This window comes from Polypterus senegalus, chromosome 13 (assembly GCF_016835505.1).
Source record: "Polypterus senegalus isolate Bchr_013 chromosome 13, ASM1683550v1, whole genome shotgun sequence".
In the NCBI taxonomy this organism is placed as follows: Eukaryota; Metazoa; Chordata; class Cladistia; order Polypteriformes; family Polypteridae; genus Polypterus; species Polypterus senegalus.
This window is the reverse complement of record NC_053166.1, coordinates 127032223-127052589: the sequence shown is the minus strand read 5'-3', so window position 1 is coordinate 127052589 and position 20367 is coordinate 127032223. Positions and strand designations below refer to the sequence as shown.

Below are 20367 nucleotides of genomic sequence, written 5' to 3'. Positions count from 1 at the left end.
CGAAAATCTTGTTATATAAATGTGCTGTCTTTGAAGTCTGGAATTTTGCCTGGGAACACAGGAAGAATTTGTACAAGCTGTGCACAATTCTATAAAATCTGATAATGAAACAAAATGATACACAGCGTATACCAATATGCTTTGTTTTATCTTTAAAACTGCTAATAAATATCTACTGGTAATAGAAAGCTAAATTTAAATATTTTTTATTGAGATCACTCCTTGTGATTCAAATATTTGTCTTATTTTGTGATTTTCAGTTATAGGTATCTTTACATATTGTCTTCAGTTATTTTGTATCATTTTGTCATTTGTGAAAATTAAACTTTAATTGTGTATCAAATTGTGTTTGCAGTAGCATGCTCCCTTATATATTTTTCTTTGGTTTACAGAAAGAATCTGTAAATGTAACTGCTGATTTTTTTGAAAATGCTGAAGACAATGACAAACAAAGACAAGAGGTGGAAGCCCTTGCTAAGAAGTTTGAAGAAAAATATGTTTGTATTTTAATATTCACACTTTTTTTTTTTTTTAAGAGTTTATTATAGAATGTATGTAAAGATACATTTTTACATGTTACTTTCCCCTTTTTTATATAAGGGTCCAAAGAAGCGCAAGAAGGACAGAATGCAGGACTTAATTGATATGGGCTATGGATATGATGACACTGATCCGTTTATTGACAATTCTGAAGCGGTAAGCTATGTGTGTGTTGTTTTTTTACTTTCTGGATATAAAAAAAAAATTGATCTTAACTTAGTCAACCTTTGTTCAAATCCAGTTTAAATAATGTGTGTTTTTTAGTAATCATGTGATCATAAAATCATGTGATTTTAACCGATTACATGTCTCAGTTATGCCATCACCCACCTTCTTAATGTGTCTTATTTATTTAATTAGTTATATTTGGTACTTAATCCTGTTTAATGCCAATTCATTTTCAATTATTGTTACTTTTTTATTATTTATAGTTGACCTGAAAGTAACATATTTCACAGCATTTGCAAACTGGTGAACCAAGGTGGAAAAAAGTGTGCGATATTTTATAATTGCATAATGTGCAGCCAAACAAAAATAACTTTTTGAATGTATCTGTAAAAATTGCACTTTCATTTGTATTAAAAATTGACTTCTTTTAAAAGCTTCAATTAACAGTTGTGTTTTTTTGTTCCTCCCACAAAGTATGATGAGCTTGTACCTGCTTCTTTAACAACAAAATATGGAGGGTTTTACATAAATTCTGGAACCCTTCAGTTCCGGCAAGCATCAGAATCTGAACAAGAGGATGATTTTACAAAAGAGAAAAAAAAAGTAAAGTCTCCAAAGGTAAATTTTCAGGAACTAATTATAGGTTTGTTATAGGAAAAATGTTTGTGCATAGTATTATTGGTTAAGTTAACTGCTTTAGCGCAATGTGAAAGGAAGCTATAAACCTGCTAATGTATGAAGTGACAATACATGTTACATATTATGTACTCATTGTTGATGTATCCAACTACCTGCTTTTCCCCCAAACTTGCTTTACTTCCTACTATCAAATAACTAAAAAGAGTCACAAAACAGTTTTAATTAAAAGGCAAATAATGCTCCTATAAGGAAAAAAGAACAGAATTAATTTTACATTTAGGAGTGTGAACAGTCCCCAAGAAAACTCAGAATGTTACAATGAAATTTTGAACAGTTTTAATTAGAATAGACCATTCAAAGTGTACTTTTGAATGTTCTTAGAGTACTGCTGTCTACCAAGTTTCACTAATTTATTCAGTTTAAAGAAAAACTTTTTGATTAAACTAAAAATATTCAAGTACTTTAGTCTTTCCTCATAACCCCTACCTTAGACACTTTGACAAGTGTCAATTTAGACACTCTTTTTGAGCTTTCTGTGGTGCTGATGTACGTTTTTGTATAATAATTACCAGTCTGATTATTTGCTAGTGTGTTAATATGCTAATTTTAAATTTTAATTTTAAATTTAAGAAGAATGTGGATAAGATATTAGGAGAAAGCTGTTAGTTAAACAAATGGTCTTGATAGAATGAATGGTCTACTTCCCTGTCCAATTTCTTATGTCTACAGTATATACATCTAATATGTGTATATACACATACATTCCTTTGGATGTATTAAGGAGGCTTTTTAGTGAGGACAGTCCCTTGTCTGACGACATGCAAAAACCTCTATAATAGAGACTCATTCTGTGCTTGCTTAGAAAATACAGAAATAGCTGCTCCCATTTCAAGGCCCAGATTTTCCTCATCTACTCATTACAAAAGCACTTGTCCAACGTTCTGCTGTTGTTTTGTTGCCGTACTGTGCAATTCATATTTTACATTAGCCATATAAATGTGTAGATGCACAAATTGACACTCATGTATGTTTAACCTGGGTACAAATGTTACATTGAAATGTCTAGGATGTAAATGATTTTCACATGTGTTGCATGCTTTTTGGTCCTGATGCTCTTCATATACCTGCAGCTTCTTTGCATCATCACAGATTTTTGCTCATGGCAATCGGTGCATTTCAGCAAAGCTCTTCTTATAGTTATTCACAAAAAGCTATTTTTATAGTATCCTCTTTGTCTTGCAGCTGCTATTCACAATAAATACATCTTAGAGGTATGTCACACAATGTATGTACAAACCGGATTCCAAAAAAGTTGGGACACTAAACAAATTGTGAATAAAAACTGAATGCAATGATGTGGAGATGGCAAATGTCAATATTTTATTTGTAATAGAACGTAGATGACAGATCAAACGTTTAATCCGAGTAAATGTATCATTTTAAAGGAAAAATATGTTGATTCAAAATTTCACGGTGTCAACAAATCCCAAAAAAGTTGGGACAAGTAGCAATAAGAGGCTGGAAAAAGTAAATTTGAGCATAACGAAGAGCTGGAAGACCAATAAACACTAATTAGGTCAATTGGCAACATGATTGGGTTTTAAAAGAGCTTCTCAGAGTGGCAGTTTCTCTCAGAAGCCAAGATGGGTAGAGGATCACCAATTCCCACAATGTTGCGCAGAAAGATAGTGGAGCAATATCAGAAAGGTGTTACCCAGCGAAAAATTACAAAGACTTTGCATCTATCATCATCAACTGTGCATAACATCATCCGAAGATTCAGAGAATCTGGAACAATCTCTGTGCGTAAGGGTCAAGGCCGTAAAACCATACTGGATGCCCATGATCTCCGGGCCCTTAAACGACACTGCACCACAAACAGGAATGCTACTGTAAAGGAAATCACAGAATGGGCTCAGGAATACTTCCAGAAACCATTGTCAGTGAACACAATCCACCGTGCCATCCGCCGTTGCCAGCTGAAACTCTACAGTGCAAAGAAAAAGACATTTCTAAGCAAGATCCACAAGCTCAGGCGTTGTCACTGGGCCAGGGATCATATAAAATGGAGTGTGGCAAAATGGAAGACTGTTCTGTGGTCAGACGAGTCACGATTCAAGTTCTTTTGGAAATCTGGGACGCCATGTCATCCGGACCAAAGAGGACAAGGACAACCCAAGTTGTTATCAACGCTCAGTTCAGAAGCCTGCATCTCTGATGGTATGGGGTTGCATGAATGCATGTGGCATGGGCAGCTTGCATGTCTGGAAAGGCACCATCGATGCAGAAAAATATATTCGGGTTCTAGAACAACATATGCTCCCATCCAGACGTCATCTCTTTCAGGGAAGACCCTGCATTTTTCAACAAGTTAATGCCAGACCACATTCTGCAACAATCACAACATCATGGCTGCGTAGGAGAAGGATCTGGGTACTGAAATGGCCAGTCTGCAGTCCAGATCTTTCACCTATAGAGAACATTTGGCGCATCATAAAGAGAAAGGTGCGACAAAGAAGGCCTAAGACGATTGAACAGTTAGAGGCCTGTATTAGACAAGAATGGGAGAGCATTCCTATTTCTAAACTTGAGAAACTGGTCTCCTCGGTCCCCAGAGGTCTGTTGAGTGTTGTAAGAAGGGGAGATGCCACACAGTGGTGAAAATGGCCTTGTCCCAACTTTTTTGGGATTTGTTGACACCATGAAATTCTGAATCAACATATTTTTCCCTTAAAATGATACATTTTCTCAGTTTAAACTTTTGTTCCGTGATTTATGTTCTATTCTGAATAAAATATTAGAAGTTGGCACCTCCACATCATTGCATTCAGTTTTTATTCACGATTTGTATAGTGCCCCAACTTTTTTGGAATCCGGTTTGTACCACCATATGTTTATGAGATACAAAATTGTGGTTTATCACATTTTATAGGCTATAATAATCCATTTGTAATGTCTTTTGATGTGAAGATATTTTTTATTTAATGACTGTTTGGTTCCAGCTGCTGACTTTTTTTTCTTTTTTTACAAGCAACACATTCAGATTGCCTGTGTTTTTTCATTACGGTAATAGAGTTAAGCGCACAGCAGGTGGTAATCACTTATGGTGTGTGTTTTTTAGCTTTTTTATAATAATGAATTAGGAAGATATGTTGGTTGAATTACAAACACATATAGATGACACAGTATTTATGTCTGCTGTTTCAGGAGTCTTGGCTCTGTCGCTATCTGTGTGGAGTTTTCACACATTGTAGAAGATAATGGTGTTTATTCTGAGATTTGTTCGTGTTGCATTCTGTTTTGACTTAAGATGAAAACTGAAGAATGTAAAATATGCTCATGGGCATGGAAGTTTCTTTACTTCACACATCTTACGAAGGGGTTAGGAATCAAATTTCAAGCTTAAGGCTGGTTGTAGATGATAATGTCATAAGCAGTTTCACTATATATTGAGTAAATTGATACAAATTGAAATGTTTATGATTTCAGTTCTTCATAAAATGAGATTTTATGGTCTTCTTGTTCTCAAAGTAATATCAACAATATTTAAGTTGTACTATTTTAAGGCAAACAAAGTTTGGTTTGGAATTTACTATTTAATATCAGTTTATGAAAGTTAAAATGAATATTGTTTTCACTGATATCTTATACTAAATGTTTCTTCAGAAAAAGAAGATCAAGGATGGGAATGATAAAATAAAGAAAAAAAAAAAGGAAGACAGTCAGCATAAGAAATCCAAGCTGTCAAAAGCTGGGTATGTTTCTCTGTTCTTTGGGGAAATATATGTAAATCATTAATTTTGTTGCAGTGTTTCACAGTTTGTGCCCTAAAAAACTACACTGTTTCAGTCAGTCTCTGTATAATGCCCCCAGAAAGTATTCAGACCTCTTGTCTTTTTACTAGTTACTTATTTTGCTAAGATTATTTAAATTCAGGTTGTCCCACATTAGGCAACATTCAGTACCCTAGAATGGCAAAGAGAAAATAAGATAATAGAAATTTAGCAGATTTATTAAAAATAAAAAAGGGAAATTTCACATTGACACAAGTATTCAGACCCTTTACTTACTACTTTATTGAAGCACTTCTAGCAGTGATTACAGCCTGAAGTCTTCTTGATTATAATGCAACAAAAAGGCAAAGGATATTAAGGTCACGTGTAAAAATGGGTAATCGGAGTGCAGGCAAAGAAGATCAGACTCGCCAACCAGGCACAGTATGACACACAAGACTGGCCTTTTGCTTTCAATAAAAGTTGAAAGTCACTACTTTGAGTTTTACTCTACCCAAGAGCCTATATGTCCAGTCATTATTCAAAAATTGGATGTAGAGGTGGTGCACTCTTACAAGTACTTGGAGGAGGAGTTTTTTGGGGTCCATGTCAATGACCAGTTGGACTTGTCTTTTAACATAGTGGAACTATTTGAAAAAGGGCAGAGCATACTCCTTGCTTCTACAACACTGCTTTCTTTTAGTTTGGGTCTACAACTCTGATGGCCAGTGCAGTTTTCTATGCTGTGGTGTTCTGGGCCAGTAGCCTCACTTTTTAAAAGGCTCACCAAATCAACAAATTAATTAAAAGAGCAGTTTTAGTTATGGGAGGCATGGAGGACACCCGGGAGGTAGTTGTGAAGGAGAGAATTAAAGCAAAACTGAGTGTTGTTATGAACAATGCTGCACATCTTCTCTCTGACTCACTGATGCCATATACTTTCAGCCAATGAATTATTCAGGAAATGTGTGTCAATAAATGCTGCCGGGGCTCATTTATACCAACAGCAATATCCCTACATCATGCTTCACTATGACTGTAACTGACAAGTCATACATTTGTTTTTAATTTTCTTTCTTTTTAGTCATTATGGTGTGTTCAGATCATAGTGTGTGTACATATCTGTGCGTGTATGTATTTAATGAGCTTTTGTAAAATGCCAAATTTCCCCTGGGGTCATATAAAGATTACCTATCTATCCATCCATACATCCATCTATCTGATTAAATACAGGTAAAAAAATGACTTATGTTTAAAAAGAAAGCATGATTGTATACTACGTTTTGGTTCAACAAATGTATTTAAAAATATTTTACCTTATGTGTATATTAATCTGATTCTATTAATGGGTGAATTAACTATATTTGATATTTCAAACATTATGTGTTATCCTGATGCAGACAACTTGCAGTCAGCCACCATCCAATGAGGGGAAAAATGCAAACTGCATTCTGTCATTGTACTAAATGTGGAAGTTAGAGCCTAGTGAACCAAATCCTCTACAAATTGTTACTTGAAAAGGAAGAACAAATTCAACATTTCCATAAAAAGGGATTATGTTAATTGCTGTAAAAATATTGCCACCTATTATTCTGAATAACCTTCAAATATGTAAAACATAATGTAGTCTATCATCCTGTTGTTAAAAATATTGTGCAAAAAATCAGTGTTTTCAGAATCTGACATGGTTAAATCCAGAGGTTTACCATATTGTTGCTCTGCTAAATGCTATTGCCTACATTGGCCAGATGAGAATTATAGCTGGAAAATACCAAAACATTCAAGAAAAGAAATAAAACTGTTCAAAAAGTGAACCATGAAACAGGTTCACAAACAGAACACAAACTGGTTCAGTATTTCGCAATGAGCAGGTTTAGAAAAACTTGATCTAAAGATCAATGATCACAATGAGTTGTCCAATATATTCAGTCAGGTCCATAAGTATTTGGACTGTGAAAAAATTTTCATAATTTTGGCTCTGTACACCACAACTATGAATTTGAAACAAAGCAATCATGATGTGATTGAAGTATAAACCTTCACCTTTAATTGAAGGAGTTTAACAAAAATATTGTATGAGCTGTTAGGAAAAGACATTTTTATACATGCCCCCCGCCCTATTTTCAGGGACTTAAAAGTATTTGGACAAACTAACAATCATAGATGATCATTTTCAATATTTGATTGAAAATCTTTTACAGTCAATAACTGCCTGAAGTCTAGAACCCATGGCCATTTCCAAGTGCTGGGTTTCCACCCTGGTGATATTTTGCCAGACCTTTACTGCAGCTGTCTTCAGTTGCTGCTTGTTTGTTGGACTTTCTGCCATCAGTTTTGTTTTCAGCAACTAAAATGCATGTCCAATAGGGTTGAGGGCAGTTGATTGACTTGGCTAGTGAACAGTACTCCACTTCTTTGCCTTGAAAATTACTTTGTTTGCTTAGCATTATGTTTTGGCTCATTACATATCTGTATATTGAAGTGTTGTCCCATCAGTTTTGCATCATTCGGCTGAATCTGCAGATAATAATATAGCTCTGTACTCTTCAGAATTCATACTGCTACTTCTCCCAGCAGTCATATCATCAATAAGCAGCCATGCATGATCATGCCATAAAACTGCCTCCACCATGATGTCATAGATGATGTGGTATTCATTGGATCATGAGCAGTTTTTTCTCTTTCCAACATTCTGGTATGTATTCATCTTATTTTCTTTGTCCAAAGAAGTTTGTTCCAGAACTGGACACACTTTTGAAAATGTTTTCTGGCAAAGTTTAATCCGCCCTTCCTGTGCTTGAAGTTTTTCAGTGGATTGCACCTTGTGGTAAACACTCTGTCTTAACTTTCATGAAGTCTTTTCTTGGTTGTAGACTTTGGCAGTGACAGATCTTTCTCCTGGAAAGTGTTCTTGGTTTGTCTAAATGTTGTGAAGGGGTTCTTCTTGACCAAGGAGAAAATTTTGCAATCATCCAAAGCAGTTGTCTTCTGTGGTTTTTTTAGACCTTCCGGTGTTGCTGAGCTCGTCAGTGTTTTCCTTGTTTTTAAGAATGTACCAAATGGTTGATTTGACCACTGCTCATGTTGCTGCTATCTCTCGAAAGGGTTTGTTTTGTTTTCTCTGCCTCACGATGGTCTGTTTTTACTTACGTGGACACCTCTTTGACAATTCATAATGACAGCTTACAAATGAAATTCCACACTTGGAATCAATTCTAGACCTTTTACATGCTTAAATAGTTGATGAAATAATGAGGGAAGTGCTCCCTCCTGGCTATTGAACATCTTGTCAAAATGGCTGACATTCATAAATGGCCCGTACAATATTTTTGGTAAACCCCGTAAATTAAAGTTGAACATCTTTACTGCAATCACATAATGATTGCTTTATTTCAAATCCATTGTGGTGGCAAACAGAGCGAAATACTTATGGACTTGACTGTACAAAGAAGGTCTCAATCATCAAAGAAGGAGAGCATTTCTATATGGAAGTGGGGACTTTGTCATAGAATGAAAATGCAATGTTAAACATCATCTTAAAGAGGTTAACATTGTTGGTAAAGGAGATGCCGAAAATTATTTAATTAAAAGTAGACGTGGTTTTTAATGCAACACAATTTATTGTTGTGCATTTTTTATCTATTTTGTCTTGTATTTGAACTCTGTGTGTCTGGTTAAGATGAAGTATGCTTTTTATTTTAAACCAGAAAATGTAAATGGTGTGTACTTTGTTTTTAACCTCATTGTAAATCATATGCGTTTCTATAACAAAAATGCAATTATAATATTTTTATCTGTTTGTTTACAAATCAGAATCATTCCATTGAACTCTAATAAGGAGGAAAAGAAGAAAAAGAAAAAATACACTGGTGCCCTTAGTGTAAAAGAAATGTTAAAAAAGTTTCAGAAGGAGAAAGAAGCCATGGAAAAAGAAGACCCCAAATCACTGGCCAGTATCCAGACTACAAGAGATGTAGAAATCAGTTTAAATGTCTCTGATCCACTGTTCTCACTTATTGGGTCTGCAAATGAAAATGATTTACTTCAAGCAGCTAGTAGTATAGACATAGCTGATATAGATTTAGAAAAGCTCCTGTCTGAATCTCCAGCTGCCAGCCCACTGAATGATATGGATGAGGGTAGTGACCCTCTGTCTGCTGGACAGAGTACAAGTCATAAACAAATGCCTACACTACCTGAAGGTCTGCCTATGCCTTTGGAGACACGTATTAAAGAACTTACTTTGGTAAGTGTCCATACAGTGATAAAATCTGCATGCTGTGTGTGCCAAGGTGTATTGTTATAATAGGAAATAGTTTGTATTACTAACAAGGTTTTTGAAAATGAAATATAAATTAAATTTGCTGTCTGCTAGTAGTTTTTCAGTTCTTCAGGCAGCTGATATTACCAGTGACCGGAAATTGTATGTAAACTATACTGTTTCAAAACTTAAATCAGTTGAAAATGTTAAATCTGACTCATGCTGATAAAACTTAAGTAATCCAATAGGATATAATTAATAATCTATTTTTATTTTATTGTGCATGTCTGGTTGGGTTGGTATGTGTAATGTGAATATTATAGACAGTTTTCTATATGTGCTATACATGAAGTATGATCACTTTTATTTCTGTCTTCTACATATTCACATATTCTTTTTTGCAGTGTTCTAACATTATCACCCACAGTAATAAATATATACAGGTGTTTATGATGCAATTACCGTACATCATTATTTTGATAACAATTTATTCATGCCTGAATGAGAGAAAAAAATTATTAAAAGAATATTTCCCCTGTTAATGTTTCATAGTTTACTCCTGCCTTAACCTGAAGTGCCAACAGCAGTCAAGTTTTTCACTTAAAGTTACAGTAGCTGCAGTTATTCTAGATTTCTTAGAAATAATCTTATTATTTTGGCTTCATAGCTCTTATTTGTGTTTATTTTCTATTTGGTTATTTTGTTGCTTTGAAAATAACATAAGCTTATACCTTTAATTCTACCCTGATACAAGTGAATGTCCAAAATCTGCAGTAAACTCTGATCAAACAATATGCTCTGTAATTCTTACTATACTTTTTTACTATAGCATGCACAATTTTGGCAACCACTCCCTATTAAAAGGTGATTTAGTATAGAATATCTGTTTATGAATAGTGCTAAAACTGAAACTGTGAAATTGGGATGAGAAAATGCTGGTGATTCTGGTTAAAAAATTGAACTAAACAAGACCTCTTATTAAAGACAATTTTTAAAAATGTTCATAGAGAATTGTTACCATTTTTCAATAGAACATAAAATCTAAGTCAAAAGTGACACTTGACATGTGGCATGTCTGCATTGGCTACACTCTCTGAGAATAACATGATGATATACCTTGTGCTTTGGGAGCAGGTTCTTAATTGGCAGTGCTCTGTAGCAGGGTAGTACTACACCGTGATGCAGCAGACATTGGTGAAAGGAATTCTTTGTAAGATAAAATTGTTAGCAAAACATTTTACTTTTCATTTGTTGCATCAACTATACGTAAAGATTTACATCATTTAAAGGATTTTATTTATTCAAATGTACAGTACATTTGTGTACTGAAATACACAAAGTGTACAGTATTAGAACAGTATGCAGTGTATTGTTCCATTCCTATGGCTGTGTGTGTAATCTCTTCCTTACTCCACTTTTCAAACAAAATATGGCTTCTAATTCTGTTTTGATGTTTGTGTGAGTGGGCCCAGTGCTGAACTGGTGCCCTGTTTCCCGGCTCATGTCCAATGCTATCTGGATAGGCTCTGGCATCCAGTGACCACGAATTGGATTAAGTGAGTTTGAGCGTATTATTTTAGTTTTACAGTTATGTGGTTTTATAATTATAGCACCCCAAAAATGTCTGTTTTGTCTTCAATTTTCTATACAAATCATGGTCACAAACCGATTTACCAATCTTTTTAATAAATATATATTGTAATAATTCATTTTGATCCGAAAAAATGTAGTCATTTTACACTTTTAGTCCTTGTGTATATATATATTTTCTTTTTAAGTTACTGCAGTAATAACTGATTTAAAACAATTTAAAACTGTAAAGCAACTTTTTTTTTTTTTTTTTTTTTTGATATTTTGATGGGGAAAAAAGTATCTTATAATTACACTGTTCATGAATATTAGAAGTTAATTTCTCTGCCAATAGCCTGTTTGAGATGAATGTATTGATTGGCCAGTGATTATAATTGGCCCATTTATGCTTTTAATGCATAGCTCAAGATATGGCCATTATGTTAAAAATGTAAACATAGTTCTTGCACTCATAACTAAATACCCTTATTATTATTAGTAAAAAAAAAAAGTAATTTGTATGGCACATTTCTGAAATATAATAAAAGAAATGGCAAATTTCTAACCTTACTCATTTCATCTTTCTCTTTCACTGACTAGCATTTTTCTTAATCTTTATCTCTAGCTTACTAGATACAACACATCGTACTGCTAGAATATGTTGTGCATGCACAGTACACTGAAAACTGCAACATTGTCCATATTGTTTCAGGTGTTGATAATGTTTAAGTGTGACAAGAACCGAAATGAATGATCAAAGATTCTACAAACAAGATGCACAAGGAACACTTAACAATGTGGTATAAATTAATAGTGTATAATTCAGTGGATTATGCATTTAATTACGTAGTAAACAGTACTCAGATCTTTTGTGAATGAAATGCAGACATGTTACAAACATGTTTTTATATTCCCCTTATGTGGTGTAGACAAAATTAAAGCGTATTACTGTAACTGTAAGCAACTTAAGTACTATTATATGCAGGACATATTTTATATTTAGAGCATCTAGATGCTTACTTAAGATCCCACTGTGGGCCAGAGAGGGAAGTGGAAATGTCGTGCGAATTGTTCATTCTCTGAATGCATGAAGTACCTTTTCTAAGGATTGCACAGTTACCATTGTAAAGCTTAATATGAATCAAGTGTAGATGCTCTCCACAAATTAAGCATTGCAGTACATATAATTTCAGTAAAACCTATTGTTAGCCATTCAATTTAAACACATTCTTTTTACCTTTGAATCCTGACATCTATGTGTTCAGTGGATGAGAACCCTTTTTAGTAAAATTCCGTATTTCATAAGAAAATTACAGAGCATTATATGCTCTTGTCAAACTGATGTAGATGTGACACTAACTGAAAAGTGCAACATGGCATGATCATGTAAACTTTATATTTTTACCTTACAAAAATGTGTCACAAAGTTTTGAAGGTACAGTTAAAATCTAGTATGTCAGCCATGAAATAAACAGATTCAGATTGCCTAATCTTGCCATTTTATTTCTATGTTTTATATGGATAAAAATTAAATGAGCGTTAATGTATTTAATTTGGATTTTTATGAAGTCCTCTTTGACATCTAACAAGTTTTATGTCCATGCAACTAATTTTTCTAAAAATTTATTATACTGCCCCGTGACCCTGTAGTTAGGATGTAGCGGGTTGGATAATGGATGGATGGATGGATTATTATACTGCATTGGTACATAAGTCTATCTTTGTAGATTTTGAATTACTATAAAAATCATTTATACTAATTAAGGTATGGATAATTTCTGTAGGGTTTTGTGTTCAAAAAGTGCCGTAGACCCTTCTAATTGCCATTATTACAATTTTTATTTCCAGAACATACCATAAGCTCCATCAAACTTCCCTTTTGCAGTGCAAGTTCATTTAAAACTTTTTCCTGGTTATTTATAACTTTAAAACTTGTTTTCATGGAGAAATAAAGTAAAAACTACTGTGGAAAGGTTTGTGAACACTAAGTATATTTTTCTTTAAATATCAGGCAGCCAAAGCCTCAGAGGGAGAGGGCAAGCAGAAATTTTTTACACAAGATGTGAACAATATGCTACTTGAGTGAGTACAGCAATGTTTAGTTTTTTGGTGTCAAATTATATTTTGATTACATTTTATTGCTTGCAATTACCGTAGTTCAGTTCCCATAATTTTCCCAGTTCCTCTTAGAAAGTTTTTTTTTCTTTATTTCTTGAGTTGATACCATTCTTTAGGTGCTCCTTGCCATAGTACTTGGGGGCTTGAACCTTTCCATTTTGCTTATTTCTGTCCTTTTAGAGGGGCTAAAATGACAATAATACAGTAGTCATTAAAACTCTTAAATCTGTATTTTTTATTCTTTGTTTTTACTTAAGAAGTGTCAAAATCCAAAGCTGAGTCTTTAAACCAAAAGCATTTCCTTTCAGAAAGCTAGTTTTCTGTTTTATATGCAAATGTTTTAAATGGAATCATTCACTCACAAAACATTTAATTCAATCAATCCACCAAAGTGATTTGTTCAGGCTGCCAGTGCTTTAATTGAAGTTGGATAAGGACTTCTGAACATCTTTTAAATATTACATTCAAATGCTACAGAATCATTTTCTGGATGATGTTATCCTACTGTTTTTAACTATTTTATCTTCTTTTGCACATTTAGCATTGAGCTTCAGTCCAGAGAACTGAATAACCAGGCGCGTTCTGGTGTTTATGCCCACCTGGCCTCTTTCCTTCCCTGCAGTAAGGACACATTGGTTAAAAGAGCAAAGAAATTGCATTTACATGAACAGGTACACATATTCCAAATAATTAAAACCCAATGAAGTTTTCTGTGTATAAACTTCATATGGAAGTAAAAGGTGAAACACTGCAAATTTATTAAATTACTCGCAAAATTCATAAATGATATCTCTCCTGGTGCTTTTAAAATGTAAAATATTCAATAAAGATGATCTGCAATAGAATGCAGAGTAACCACCTCCTTCAGTTGACATTTACTTTTCAGATTTGGTTATTTTAATGTATTGTGTACACTTTTACATTAGTTTTTGAGAATTGACTTCAGTTAAGGCTATTACCTCTTATAATCATTTTGCCTGAATAATCATGAAGGTTGAATAACTGATGATAGTCAATAGCCTTAACTCCTGGTCTCAGTCAATGACTGTTTTTGATTACTATAGAAAGAAATCTTTTAAATCGGAGTGGATGAAGGTTTTTGTGACTCCCCAATTTAAAATTCTGTTGCCATTCAAATGTATGGGATTGTTGCCTAAACCTAAAAAACTGTTTTTATTTGTTACATTTAATTACCTGTCACTATAAGTTATTGTTTTGTTTTTTAGGGTTTGGCTTAATAATAGACATTTATTTTGCAGCATATTGTTTAGTGATATTCTTGAGGCTAATGACTTGTTTTCTGCCATTATGTAGCCATAGAAATTGTATAGGACAATAACATATTATTTAGCTGTAGTTTGATGCTGGGTTCTCCAGTATTGTTATGTAATGAATCTTCCCTTTTATAGTGTCACTTAACAGAACTTTTTTGTTGACTGTTACTAAGTATTACAAACTTTGCTGGGCGTAAGTCTTTTGCCAGTAGCCTTCTTTTACCCCTGAAAAAGTTAATCAAAAACGTTAATTTTTTTTTTCAACAACAAAAAAGGTTATTACGTGTAACAGTAAAATGTAAATACCCAAGCTTACGAACATAAGTACAGTAGTTCACTGCTGTGGTGTTGCAGATTTTGCCCACATCCTTTGTATGATATGCTTTGAAACAAGTCACCAAAGCATAGTGCAATGTTGTAAGTGGGGCAATAGAAGTGTGTTACATTGAACCCTTTTCTTATAATATGTTTCTGTTGCTTGTGCATGAGAGGTAGAATGCCAGTGCTTGATCTGCATGATTCATGCATTTCTTATATTATTGTCGAGTTCCACGGCACATGAGGTTTGCTTCCACATTTTCCCTCATATAAACATTGACAATTGCTACATTGTGAATAGAGCTTAGTGAGCTAATGTGTTTCTTGTCCTTTCACTTGGTCACAATCATTTTGTCCTTTTGCCTCACACATACCTTTACATATTGAAGTTTTACACAACCAAATTCATCTGGAGTATCATGGTGATTCGGTTTTATAGTGTCAATTTCACTATCTGTGCCAATGTCTGACAACCAATTTGCATTATTATTATTATTTATTATTGATTCATTTAACTAAAGGTTCAGTTTCAGCTTATTCTAAACTGATTTTGCAGTTTTTTGTTTAGATGTTGTTGTATGTTTTGGTTGAAGGCTTCACCCAACTCATGATTATTGATAAGTTACCATAAAGTGGAAAATGCATTGAATTTTTTTTTTACTGCAGCATGATGTTATTTTATCCATTAGATGGGAGCACATTACTGTCCCGAGCATTATTCAGTCTTGTTCATAATAGCTTATCCTGAGAGACGCTTGACTCGGCTTGACCATTTTTACATAGAATTCTGAGCCTGATAAAGATTTGGGTTAATATCTAGCAGGATAAAGCTTATTTTACAATTCTGGGTACATTTATAAAGTAGTGTGGATAAAGCAGTTGGGGGGAAAAAAAATCTTAATTTACCCAATTAAATATTGGCTACAATAAAAATTAACTGCCACTTCCCCCTAACACTGAACTGAGTAATCTGTGCATAAAAGTGAATGTTTATTATTGTGGTTGGTAAAAAACCTGAATAATTTAATTTAATTGGCTGTTTTATTGTTCATAACATAATCGGGCACTTGATCAGGCACTTGATGATGTTGACTAATCAGTTAATTATATAATTTTTTTTTAAAGAATCCTTTGTCTCACTCCATCATACATTAATTAAATTGACCAATTAAAATGCGCAAACATCTTTTGTTCTTCAGTGGTCAGTTTGCTTTCTTTATTTACAGCTTTGAAGTTATAGAGATTTTGTACCATTGCAGTAAACTTCTGTACAGAAATGGACCCCATTGTTTAGGGTTGAGGCTTACTAGTATCTTCTATTGTTGGTACTATGTCAGTTGAATCGTACTTGGTAGTCTCTACCTAATTGTAAGATATCTGGATAAGCCCTGGATGCTGGACCCAACTCTGCAGCAACCAGTTAACGTTTGTCAATATCCGTTGACTACAGCACTGATAATCAAATCTTATACCTATTATCCTAATTTAATAAAATGAAATAATGAACAGATTTCTGATGGTTAAATAATATCACATGCCAAAATCCAATAAAACTTGACCCCTCAGATTCGGGTCAAATGAGTTCACCCTGTGATGGATTGTCCATTTGTAGTTCCTGCTTTGCATCCTGTGATCCCTGGCATAGGCTTCATCTGCATGATGACCTTGCCCCACTGTAGATATGTGATTAAGGAAGATTGATGAATGAGATAGCTATTGTTTCTCTATTGAGAGCCATGCATTTTGAAAAAAATAAATAGTAAATAGCATGGTAGTGCCTGTAGTTAGTGCTGCTGTCTCGCAATTCCAGAGTCATAAATTCCAAACCTGGGGCTTAGACATTTTCTTTGTGGAATTTTGAAGGTTCTCTCCAAGTCTAGATTCTTGTTTGTCTTTTATTTCACAATTTCAAAGACATAGAAGTTATGTTATTTGACATCTCAAAATTGGCCCTATATAAATGTGTGTGATGGTATGAATGTGTTCTTCATGTTGTTGGTGCTCTGCCGAAAAATTGGTTTCCACTTTCTGACTAATGCTTGCAAGTTGGAAAAATAGGTTAGAAAACCAATAAATGGATGGAGATAAATTAACTATCATTATTCCAGGTCACAACAGGAAAGAATTGTTCAACTTATACTATACTGAATATTCAAGAATGCTTGAAAGGCTTTTACTTTAAGAAACAAAAATAGCTACAAAGAGAAAAGTGAGCAAGTAGTTTGTGAATGGCACCCTAATAGCAATGTACATTCAACATTTTTGGCTTTTGGTTATTCTAATATGAAGTACTTGATCAAATAATACAAAGGGAAAAATATTCTTGAATTATGCGTTAAGTTGGCTTATTATTCTGGTTTCAGGGGTATTTTTCTTTTAATTCGGTGAACAGTGTAAAAAGGCACAGGAAAATCTAAATCCTAACGTTGCACAGCCTCTGTGTAATTCAAGTTCAAGTGTATTCTCATGTGCTCGGTACAGTGAAATTACTTGCATGTTTCTTCAGAACATAGACAGTAATAAAGTACCTTATTTGATCTTTTAAATAATTTTATGACTTATGGATAGAAACTGTCGTGACATCTACTGGTGTGAGTTCTATATGGGCCTATACCATTTGCCAGAAATTAGAAGTATCAAAAGTGACTGTGCAGGGTGGCTGTATTTAATAATCATTTTTGCCCATCTAAGACTGAGTGAGCTATAAATATCCTGAGTGTAAAAAAGGCAGAGTGTTAGTAGTATTCTGTGCTTTCACCACTTTCTTCAGTTTTTTACAATACTTGAACTGCGCAGGGGCTGTGGCAGTGCATTTTTCATACTTCTGTGTTTTTATTTATAAACTGGGGTTGCTCTATTGTACACTTGTGCCTTTGTGGGGAAAAAGGTTCCTTCATAGAAAAATGCCTGTTATTACTTATCCTGTTGCTGTAATATGCCATAAAGTGACTATAATTCTCCAATGTTAAAGTACGAAGCATTTATTTTTGGCAGGGGGAACTGGTTAGCAATTTCAGTATTCAAAATTGGGGTATTTCTGTAGTAATCTGTTACTTGGATTATCAATAACTAAAGGATTGCTACTAATGGATTAGGAAGACAGAGAGCGATAGTGCTTTTCTTTGTGGATTTTACATATTTTGCTTTTTACAAGAGTTTTATATGTCCAATTATCTGGTTAATCTAAGATAGCCCAGACTATGTTTGTATCTCCTCTTTGGTATGTGCTAGTATCCCATCCCTGTTTTTTTCCTACCCTCCACACATTATTGCTTGCTACCAGAATGGATTAATCGATCTCAAAGGGCTTAGATAAACAGGAGATGTTCAAACACAGTGCTGATAAATTAAATCAGTATAAATCTTCACAGTCCTGAAATTGCTTGTTCCTAATTTTCTGTGTGCATTTATTTCTGTATGTAGAGACCAATAGGTGACAAGGATTTGGATAATAATGGAGTAAGCAATTTAATCTTGAATGAAGAAGTTGGTCACAAGGATTTATGTGTCTGTTTGTGTATATATACCTATATAATGTACAAATTAAAGAGGAGTAGCAGTTTAAGCATAATATAAAAGCGTATACAAGTTATAATCAAATCTATATACATAACTTATTTGGGTATATTTCTTTCAATTGATCGATCGATAAATATATAGATAAGTTCTGACAAACTTAAACTTCAAGGCATCTGATTATTGTATACTGGCTTACATACACATCTGTATAGATTTCCAAACAAAATTAACTTGTGTTTCTCTTGGTTCTTAGGATGGGCGTCTTAAAGATCCAATGCAGAAGCTTAAAGAAGCCATTGGAAGAGCAATGCCTGATCAGATTTCCAGATACCAAGATGAATGCCAAGCTCATACCCAGGCCAAGTTTGCCAAGTATGTGCTGACTAACATTGATTACTTCTGGCAATATTGATATTTGTAATTTGTGTTACTGATGGTATTATGATGAACCTATGTTAAAGATCTGATAGTAATTCTATGCATTTATCAAATATCATTTGCTCCATTAGTTCCCTTCTCTCTGTCTGTTCCGATTCGTCTTTTTTTATTTCTATTGGCATTCTAGTTTAAAACTTTTTATTTTTGTAGAAAACGTAAGATTATTTGTCCCTTCAAATATGCTTCCTTTTTCCCCCCCAGAGTCCTGACATGTAATTTCTTAGAATACTTTAGTTTTGTTCAAGGTAGAAGTTTTTATACAGAAAGAAGCAGATTATTGTCAATAAAAAAGTAACTTGCTACTGAGTAACTATGATGTAATGATAAAAACAAAGAATAATGACCCAAATGTTGGAGAAATCACAAAGGTTCCAACAGTATATGATTCTTTAGGAAATGTGAACCTCTTGGGGCAATTTAGATATTACAGCTGAAGATAAGGGCTCTAAAGCAGAATTTTATACACAATTAAAATCTCCAACTGCATATAATGAAGGTAAATAAAAAGCTTTTGCTATATATCGTTTCTTATTCCAGTTACAGGCATACATCAGTACCTCAGTCAATAAAGAAGATATGTTCTGTGGTTTTACTTCAATTCAAAAACCTTTGTAATCAAAGGTAGACCTAACATAGTATGCATACGAGTATGTAATATAATGACCATTTTAGTTTTTGAGCTGGCGCTATAAGATTCATACTGTCTCCTGCCATCTGTCTTGACTGGCTTACAATTCTGCCCCCATCTCCCACGGCTCCTTGCATGCACTTCCATGAGCTCTCATCTGCCTAGACGTTAATGCCATCAGTTCCACCTCACATCTCCCTTGGGCTTCGAGGCAGCACCATCTGCCTCAATTTCCCCAACTTTGTGAGACAATCCAAGTCTGCATTCTAAAGAAGACTCACTGGTAGCCACATGCCCAGACCAATGTACATTAGCAGCAGGTAAGTGCTTTCTGTATCCCCTTTTCCATACTCTCCACAGACTCATCTTATGACCAGGTGCTAACCCCAGTGATTCTGGATTTCTTTTCTGCAGCTACTGCACTTTATAATCTGGATATTTGTTCTAAAGATATTGCTTTACATTTCTTTGACATACTGGCCAAATTTTATATAATTATGAGAATTATTTATATAAGTTATGCATGAAATAAGCACTCATGTACAGTATAAAAACTTTGTGTTTTTTAGCACACTCAATATCAACTACAGAAAACAAGTAATCTGAATAAAGAAGCTACACACTGACTGCCAAAGCCCTCTGTCAGATGGGTGCTTGAATTTGTGGGCCATAGCACATTTTATGTCAACCTTGTTATAAAGTAGCTTCACTCTCAAGGGGTTTGTTAACTGAGATATTACTGTATATATTATTAATATTTTAAATGGGTCTGCTGTCTCTAAACATCCTTGATAAGTGTTAGAAAATTTGCAATGGTACAACAGTGTTCTTGGCTTGTGCTGTTTTTCTGTTGGTTAATTCAACACATCTTAATTACTTCACTACATTGCTTTGGTACAACAACAAAATCTCCACATTTGTGTTAGTCATTAATATATGGAAAGTTTTAAAAAGGCCTGCATTTATGATAAAATAGTAAAAAACCAAAGAACATTATGGAATAAATACTTTTTTTTAATCCCACAATTAAATTATTTATTTGTTGTGTAAAAGTTCATTAATGCTTACTGCATCATCATTTGCATAAGAAAACAAGATAAACAGCCACTGAAATATCTAGAT

At 34.0% G+C, this 20367-nt stretch overlaps 1 protein-coding gene across 7 annotated transcripts in view; it reads left to right on the top strand.

The window, feature by feature from the left end:
• Nucleotides 1-20367, top strand: part of LOC120542052 (ubinuclein-1-like) — a 66723-nt gene that overhangs the window by 13687 nt on the left and 32669 nt on the right. For 6 of the 7 annotated variants that reach the window (XM_039774160.1, XM_039774159.1, XM_039774165.1 and 3 more), the window contains 8 exons: nt 393-497; nt 601-696; nt 1183-1326; nt 5014-5102; nt 8934-9366; nt 12962-13032; nt 13610-13739; nt 18433-18551. In XM_039774160.1, the coding sequence (XP_039630094.1) occupies nt 393-497; nt 601-696; nt 1183-1326; nt 5014-5102; nt 8934-9366; nt 12962-13032; nt 13610-13739; nt 18433-18551 (1187 nt within the window). The remainder of the gene's footprint in view (nt 1-392; nt 498-600; nt 697-1182; nt 1327-5013; nt 5103-8933; nt 9367-12961; nt 13033-13609; nt 13740-18432; nt 18552-20367) is intronic. The other variant, XM_039774163.1, reaches the window with a different exon arrangement.